The sequence below is a fragment of the Austrofundulus limnaeus genome, unplaced genomic scaffold (genome assembly GCF_001266775.1).
Source record: "Austrofundulus limnaeus strain Quisiro unplaced genomic scaffold, Austrofundulus_limnaeus-1.0 Scaffold39, whole genome shotgun sequence".
In the NCBI taxonomy this organism is placed as follows: domain Eukaryota; kingdom Metazoa; phylum Chordata; class Actinopteri; order Cyprinodontiformes; family Rivulidae; genus Austrofundulus; species Austrofundulus limnaeus.
Genome location: NW_013952441.1, coordinates 2,043,478 through 2,052,662, shown reverse-complemented (window position 1 = coordinate 2,052,662; position 9,185 = coordinate 2,043,478). Strand labels below are relative to the sequence as shown.

General features: G+C 42.9%; 1 protein-coding gene across 2 annotated transcripts; it reads left to right on the top strand.

The window, feature by feature from the left end:
* kcng3 (potassium voltage-gated channel, subfamily G, member 3) lies at nt 1-3,918 on the top strand. 2 transcript variants are annotated; one of them, XM_014007070.1, is made up of 3 exons: nt 1-1,031; nt 2,504-2,548; nt 3,113-3,918. In XM_014007070.1, exons 1-3 carry the CDS (start codon nt 406-408, stop codon nt 3,756-3,758), a joined length of 1,317 nt encoding a protein of 438 aa, XP_013862524.1. In that variant the 5' UTR covers nt 1-405; the 3' UTR covers nt 3,759-3,918. The 2 variants fall into 2 exon arrangements, with proteins under 2 accessions (XP_013862524.1, XP_013862525.1); XM_014007071.1 differs by lacking the exon at nt 2,504-2,548.
* Nucleotides 3,919-9,185: the final 5,267 nt, after the last annotated feature.

The window sequence follows — 9,185 nt, the reverse complement described above, 5'->3', positions numbered from 1 at the left end:
TTGTACTTTTTTTCCCAAGCATTATGAATTCCTCTTTGGTAACATGAAAATCTGGCTCCATAATGTTTACTGGAGGGGTTCCTCCATTTCGCCGCGTGCGTGAGCACGCTCGCGCGCCTGTGACATCACAGATGGGATTGGCTCGCCCTGGCTGGGGTGGAGAGAGTCTTTCACACAGGCAAACAGAGGCAGAAGATGGAGCGGAGAGTCAGAGGCAGAGGGAATAGTTGCCTCCATCCGCGGACCACAGCCAAGATCCTCTGAAGGCGAACCACGCCCCGCGGCCAGGGGAGACCGTCAGCTCCCCCCCTCACCTCCAAGACAACTAAGTGCCCAAACTCCTGGGCTGGAAGGCGGGATGGACTGTGAAGAGGAGTTCTAGTCGGGTACAGGCTGTGCGTGAAGATGAAGTTCGGGAAGAGCATCTGCGTGCTGAATGTTGGGGGAACCCGTTACGCCTTCACCCGTGAGGTGATCAGGGATTTCCCTCTCCGGCGCGTCAGCCGCTTACATGCCTGCGCAACAGAGAAAGAGGTGCTGGAACTGTGCGACGACTACGACCGGGACCAGAATGAGTTTTTCTTCGACCGCCACGCGCAGGCTTTCGTGTTCATCATGCTGTACGTGCGCTCTGGGAAACTACGGTTCGTTCCCGGCGTGTGCGAGCTGTCCTTCTACACGGAGATGCTCTACTGGGGGCTGGAGAGCGCGCACCTGGACTCCTGCTGCCAGAAGCGCCTGGACGACAGGATGTCCGACATCGGACTGGACAGTCTCTCGGAGGGGGACGTCGTACTGTCAGGGGATGAGCCTCAGAGCCCGGAAGAGACGGCGCCACGGACTGCGCTCACGGGCCGCGCTAAATGGCTCGAGAAGGTGCGCAAAACATTCGAGGAGCCAAACTCTTCCCTCGCAGCGCAGATTTTGGCTTCGGTATCCGTGATTTTTGTGATCATTTCCATGATAATGCTGTGTGCAAGCACACTGCCGGATTGGGACACGGCTAAGAGGCAAACGGTGGAGGAGCACAGGTAAGCCCTGGTTTTAGGATCAAACTGTCCCATCTTCTTTCCAATGAAGCGAGGCGCAAAGAGCGCGGATGTATGAGATGGCGCTCTGAAGTCCTGTGCGTAAAAGYGAGCTCAACAGGCTTCTTTCGAAACAAATACTTCATGAATAAACAATGAAGTCCCTCTGAAATGTCTACGAGCAAAGCATCAAACTTAACGCACACAAAAGGCCTAATAAAGTTGACGCATTCAAGTATTTATATGCTTCACACACATTACTAAATGACCTGAGATATCATGGAGGCATGGCACAGACACAATTTGTTGGTATCGTTCCTACTCAAAAGAAAAAAGAAAGAAAACCACAAATAAATAATGGGTTTTGTCTCAGCAGTCCAAAAACTTTAGGGCATGTCAACTATTCATGTTTGACCTTTTTTTCTGTCAATAATGGAGCCCTCCTGGGTCTTCTTCCATGGAACCTGTTGTGATTTGACAGCTGGTGCAATCACAAAGTGACAAACCTTGATCAAGGAATTCAGCTTGAATGGTTTTGACTGTTRTGGCACTGACKGATTAACCTGAGGTTGCATTTCCTCTTGCATCCTCCTGGGAGGCTGTACAGCCCCACAAACCTAATATTTTATTAATACTGGAAGCTGTGGGGACAGAAACATGCAGCTGCTTATAGACGCTCTTTACCGTTTTTGTGTAAACATGTTTCCTCCCCGAACTCTTCAGACAGCTCTCRCCTTTGTTTTCTCTGCTCCATGTTTCAGAGAAAGGCACACATTGATGCCAAATAAACCAGTGGCRTGTTTGTTCTCTTTAAAAATGACTGATGAAAAGCTTGAAGGCACTCATTAAGGTCAAACATTCAGTTTGAAACATGACTGTAAGGATTAATGCTTTCTTTAAGGGTAGAAACAAATCATCTTTGTTAGATAAAATAATTTCTTTTCACATTTTTCATTTACCCTTGCTTGCAGACATATATATTAGACAGTTGCTTTCAAATGAATAATGAGAATTGAAGCGTTGTTTAAATGAGYTGTAAGGGTACCAACAAATTTATCAATGTGATTGTTTGATAAATTGAGGCCTCTGAGGTCGTTAGGCTTGCTGACAAGTTCCAAGMGGCACATTAATCACTTGGCTCCTCACATGGTTGTCACAAAAGCTCTCAAAGAGGCAAATCAATGACCAGTCAATACTATCTACTAGACATGAAGTGTTAATTGTCGAGGAAGGCCTCTTTTGCGTCATTCGTTTTTAATCAGAGCAGCATTATTGGCTTGGTTGTTTACGTTGAGCACAAGCTGAACAAACACATCCTGGCTTTCTAACATYCAAGAGTCTAAAAAGTTGTAACTTGAATGTGTAATGAAACAAACCATTATCCATCTAACACGATTTCTGTCAACGTTTGAGTTGTTTCAACCTTGGTTTGTGGACCAAAGGTGAAAATCTGTCTCTTATTTTTTTTACTGCAGTCTGTCCTCCCATGGAAGTCCCGAGGAGGCCATTTTCTATATAAGGTTAGGTTATGTTCTCTCAGGCTGGACACAGTTTTGAGTTCTGGAGTAGATCCAGAGGGTTAAGTAATCAACTAAAAKTGAAGCTCGTGCTTGGGTCTGAAATGATTTAGTTTCATGTCAGTAGATGATGTAATTTTACTCAGCTGCTACATAATTTGGTTTGGTTTAATTGTGGTTATAGTCATCCTCTTGGCACTGTGGWATGTGTTCGCTTCAATCCCTTTATGCCAAATAGCACCACCTCTTTCTAATTCAGTTCGACTGCCTTTGCTGTGTTAATTAAAAGGGTAATTACATGGCTGCTTTTGTAACAACCTCTCCAAAGGTTCTGAATCCCTCCTTTGTGTGCAGCTTGTCCCGTGTGTCTGTCCCACTTGTGTCCACTCCAAAGTGGCGTCCTCGTTTCTGATAATTTTTGATCCTCTTTGCTTCGCCTCCCCCCCCTACACTGATGAACTGTCGACCAGTATCTCACATCATACATTCTTGTATCTCCTCGAAGCTTTTCTGCCATTTCCTGTTTACTGGTCAACTCGTTTCTCTCCCCTCCTTTTCTCCTCGCAGGATCGTGGAGGCCGTGTGCATCGGCTGGTTCACAGCGGAGTGCACAGTGCGCTTTCTGGTGGCCAGAGACAAGTGGGACTTCATCCGCCATCCGCTAAACATCATCGACGTGATTGCCATCACCCCCTACTATGTCACCATGGCGATGGCCGGCGCAGGGATGCCTGGGGCCGGGCTCGGGGTCGCCGGGGTGATACTGCGGGTGCTGAGGATGATGAGAGTGTTCTGGCTCATGAAGCTGGCCAGACACTTCCTGGGCCTGCAGACGCTGGGGCTGACGCTCAGGCGCTGCTACCGGGAGATGGTCATGCTGATGGTGTTTGTCTGCGTCGCCATGGCGATCTACAGCGCTCTGGCACAGCTGCTGGAGCACGGCTTGGACGTGGACTCGCCGAACAACGATTACGCCAGCATCCCGGCCGCCGCGTGGTGGGTCATCATCTCCATGACCACGGTCGGATACGGGGACGTGTACCCCGTGACGATCGGGGGACGGGTGCTYGGCGGGATGTGCGTGGTGAGCGGGATTGTCCTCCTGGCGCTGCCCATCACGTTCATCTACCACAGTTTTGTCCAGTGCTACCACGAACTCAAGCTCCGCTCTGCCAGATATGCACGCGACCTGTCCGAAGAAATGCTGCAGTGAAGACGCACCTCTGATCCCCCACTGCCTCTGACAAAAACACAACAAACCACAAGACACGCTGATCTCACCAAAAACCCAGCATTCCATAAAAGCAGTGGTGGGCAGCACTAATATAAACATTACTTGCATTAACCCTAAAGCACTAACTCAGATATTTAGGTCCCCTAATCTTAAACACCCGCTTCGGATGTTATCATCCATTAAATGGACGTTATTAGTCGTTATCAGTCCCATAGAATGGCTTCAGACTGTCAGCTGGTTAGTATGAGGCACAAAACCACTAAGGTTAATTTTAGAGAAAATGACATGGGCTACGATAAAGTAGACCGGACTCCGGCGGTAGCAGATTGTTGCATTCCAACATATATGGCACTAGTAACCCACTAGGGGGCACTGTCGGGACAGTCTGACGCCATTCTATGGGACTGATAACCACTAATAACGTACATTTAATGGACTGATAACATCCGAACCGGCTGATCTTAAAGCACTAACGCACTGAAAAATTTAGTAAAAGCTAATTCTAAAGCACTAATATAATCCAGTTGACACATGAAGCATTCTTCAGTCAACATGAGACAATATTTACTGCGTGCAGGGTGTCAACACATTCTCACTCTCGACTCGTCACATTGATGTTTTTCCAAGGTTTCCTCTGCGTCTTATTTTGACGCGTCAGGTACACCTGAGTTATTGACACACCAGGCATTTTCGTGTTCCCTCGGCATCTGGGTTTGACGCGTTGGGACGCAAAATATAGGGGTCTTTGAGTTGGGGTCCGTGGTTAATATTAGGGATCAGGGTTAATGGTTAGTTTTAGATATAGAGTCAGGGACAGCATGTCTAGAGTGAATAAAGGTAATTTTAGGATTTGGGACAGTAGTTTTTGTGCATTTTCTACACTTTCTGAAATTATGACAACGGATTCCACCCCATCTCGTCAATAACTGATGCGAGGGGGTACCCGACGCGTCAAAATCGGACGCAGAGGGAACCTTGGAAAAGCATCAATATGTGACAACTTGGGAGTGAGAATGCGTTGCTTGGTCAGGTTGCGTCTGCGTCCAGATTTTGATGTGTTGGGTACCTCCCACATAGGGATCTTTGTGTTGGGGGTCTGTGGTTAATATGAGGGACCAGGATTAATGGTTAATTTTAGGTACTGAGGACGGGGATAGGTTGTATAGGGCTCATAGAAGTTAAATTTAGGGTCTGGGACAGTTAGTTCTCACGCATTCTCTACACTTTCAAAAATGGTTAATATGAGGGATCAGGATTAATAATTAATTTTAGGTATTGAGGTCAGGGATGGGATGTCTAGGGCTAACAGAAGTTAAATTTAGGGTCTGGGACAGTTAGTTGTCACACATTTCCTACTCTTTTCAAAAATATGACAACACACCTTCATCTCATCTCGTTAAGAGCTGACGCGAGGGGGGTACACGATGCGTCCAAAACAGGACGCAGATGGCTACCTGACCAAGTGTCAATATGTTGACGAGTTAGGAGTGAGAATGTGTTGAGAATGTTGTCACTTAGTGCCCTTGGCGGGCCAAATGGGAGTCACCCGCAGGCCACATATGGCCCGTGGGCCTTGAATTTGACACATGTCCTTGTAGATAAGTGATACGGATATGAACAAAATATGTGACAGCTTTCACCCTCAACTGTGAACAATAATGTTGATCAATAATATTTAAAGGCCTCAGTTAGTGCTTCTAAATTTAGCAAGTGCTGATCCACTAATGAATTTAAAAAAYAGCAAAAGYCCTACAGCACTAATCAGGAAATTAGTTCCCCTATTAGTGCTTTAGGGGAACTGTGTCCACCACTGCATAAAAGAATGCACATCACCCGCCACCCTTCATGCCAGAGTTTTAGATGAAAACCTTTTTATGCAGAGAAATGGCAGAGTTGTGTTTGTTTTGATGAAACCTTTGCAAGATGTCACTCTCAGCCACGTCCTTTCTGCTCGATCTGTAAACCTGACTGAGTTATGGACTTTTTTTTTGTGTTGGCCATTGTCGATTAGCCGTGGCAGCCATCTTGAATTTTGTGTGCTTTACAAGTTTTTACTTTGTAAAGGTGCATCCAATGATTGTTTCTTGCAAGTTTAAAAAGAAATCCGTCCAGTAGATCACGAGCTATTTTTGCTAACAAACAGGGTTGACTCCTATAACTAATGCCAAAGTTTTGAACACAGACGTTGGCTCACAGAATTTAAGTTAGCAATGCTCTAAATTTTAGCTCGCATTGTTTAAAACTGACAGAGTTGTGGCCGTTTTAGTGTTTGCTCTGTTTGCTTTGCTGTGGCGGTCATCTTGCATGGGGCTGACTCTAAAAGTTAATGTCAGTGCTATGRTTACTTTCTACAAGTTCTATTAGTTTATTATAGATATTTATAGATATTATTAAAGATATTTTGGTAAAGGTACAAATACATGACATGCACACAAAGACAAAAATTTGATCACTCTGCCTTATTGATGGGTGATRATAGGTGAACCGTGTTTTCTCATATGGGGAGCAATCGAATCTTGTTCCTCTGTCTAGTTTCTGCCTCTTGATCTCTAATCATTGTCTTTAACCAGCACGAGCTAATTAATTATTTATTAACGAGACACAGGTAGTCCCAGTTTGTCAGCGGCTGCTGTTTACACTGTATTCCCATGGTTACAACTCAGGCAGAGATGGATGCATCCGTCGAGGCGTGTGCTTGTTTGTTTGTCTGGCCGTCAGCCRCTTGGTGTTTCGGTGATTTGCACCCAGATGGAACAAGTTACACAAGACTGATGTGTGACCTAGATGCAGTTTGTTAAACCGGTGTGAAATAAGGAGAAGGAGCCAACAAGTKTGAGCAAAGCAGAGGGGGGGTTTACACGGAGGACTTGTTTTGGGAGAGCTTGTAAGCCAAGAATAATGAAATATGGGCGCGGGTCAATAGGGAGTACGAAGTGTCAGACAATAAACAGAAATGACGGAGCAGATGGAGTGCGAATTGGAGGATAATTTATTTTTTATTTTTACTCCACAAAAATGACAGTATTGACAAAGCCTGAGCACAAAGACCGTATAGATGCTTCTGTATTTGTGAGTGAATGTGAGGCATTTTGTGTTTCTCTGTCTCCAAGGCAACCTCATCCTCCAACATGCCAATCATAATGGTGGTTGATTTCTGTGCACACAAATAGGCTGCATCCACGCACAACCTCCTGGCTGGCATACAACACTTTTGTCCTGGGATTATGTGGAATATCACATGGTGAGCTAAGTTAGGATTTTGTTTTCTTTTTTTTTTTCTGTTCAGGAAAAAAAAGGGAAGTGAGCAGCTGAGGTTGTCACAAACGATGATTCCTGACATTAACTTACACACGTTTGCAGACTTTTTAGCCAAGATGCTTCGGTTTGTTGAAGAGAGACATGATCCAAACAAACAAGTCAACACCTCTCCCACACACCAGTCTTTCTCTACATCTCCGCTCCTCTTCCTCCTGTTGCATCAACCATTCTCTTTTTACACACGTACATATCAAAATTAAACTCACGCTTGCTTGTTCTTGATCTCTGTTGATGTCTTTGCGGCTCTGTGTTGTGGACGCCTGAGTAGTCTTGTTGTCGTTCACGGTGTGCTTTTTAATTCAGTCCTAAACATTGAACTCAGTACGGTCGATTGTTTATTAGCTGCCTTTTAATAAATGAATCATGTAGCATTGTTTATAGGCACCAACATTTTCTGATTCAAGCCTTCAACTATTTTTCATCAGTACTTGTAATTAATGTGATCAGTGTTTGAGCTTTTTATAATAAAAATAATAAGTTGCAAAATATGTGTCCAGGTGCTGTTATTTTTTTCATCTTATTTTATGATATAAATGGTCAAATTTAGATGCTAGACTTCATTGTGTATTTTCTAAACTATGCGTAATTACCTAAATTATCAAATCTAATTGAAATTTTAATCTTTAATCACCTTATACTAACAAAAAACAGCTTTTTAATGACTTCATGTGATTTTAAGAAATCTTGCGAGATGTGACATTGCTCGGAGAATGTGTTGTAGGTGACTCTCAGCTACTACCACTGCAGATTTTAGCTCAATAACTGAAATTGACTGTTGTCTGTTGGATAATGTTGAATAAATCCCAATGAACTGGACTGGCTCTTAAAGTTGTTTATCTAAGTTTTATGAAAAAAATCCATTCACTGGTTCATGAGATATTTTGCTAACACAAATATGAACAAAAACATTATTGCCTTTTGAGTTTGGTTGTGTGTTCAAATATTAAAGATCCTATTGTCCACCACTAGACTTGATAACTAGATAAATAAGCATTTTAGTCAATGGAGTAATTCTAAAGTTATGATGTAACTACAGTTAAACAAATCTATTTCTGCTGCATGTATGACTCATAACACTCAAAAGGACACGTGAACCTCAGAGTGTTTTATGTACTCCCCCGAGTCAATTGTAGGTTGAGCATTGCACCACAATTTGGTTCACAATACTGCTGAAATAGCAAAACTGACTCTGAATCAACACTGAGCTGCCCTGCCTCCAGGGTTCAAACCTTATAAACATGGTTCAAGTCCAGCAGTTAGCTTTATTGATGGCTTTGTTTCCATTCACCTCAGCTGTTTTAACGTTATCTAAAAGGGAAGTCCTCCTGGGGCCACTCTGGCTAGTTTTAGAAGTTCAAAGAACAAATCCGAGCAAATATTACATTATTTACTTAGAAAATACATTGAATGATTGTGATGTGGATGAAGGGYTTAGCTTCATGGCTTCTGTAAAAATAAGACAGTTTTCTTCTAACTCAACAACTGCCGGTAATTAGAAAAATGGGATTTTACTTCAAGTATACACAGCAAATTTAAAAGCTTAACAACTGCTACAAATTTGTTGAATAAATTATTTGACTTGTTAAAATTAAAACAAGCAGAACACAAGTTCATGCCAGCAAAACTGCAGATAAAAACTAAAATGAGAAAAATAATAGCAAAACGTTATTTTTTTGGCAAACCATTAACTAAAAGCTAAACTCAGCAAAAAGCTATTGTTTAGCAAGATGTCGGTAACTGAAAGCTTGTGAAAGCAAACATGAAACGGTGGCTAAAATAAAAAAAATTACAAAATCAAATAAAAAACTTTTTTTTATCCCCAGAAGGACAATTGAAAGTGGCACATAGAGCATACATAAAAACAAAGATAAAATAAATAAATAAAGAGAAGTGTAGAATACATTAAGCAGTTGTAAATGGATAGTCTGTGTTTACCTTAGGTACCAATAAAACCACATTAGACAAAATAAAAGTAGCTAAAAGCTAAAGTCGCACAAAATGCAATTACTCCAGTACAATTTTTATATTCTTATGAATAAATTCAGTTTTCTCAAAAAATATGTTGTTCATAATGGCTCATTATTATTA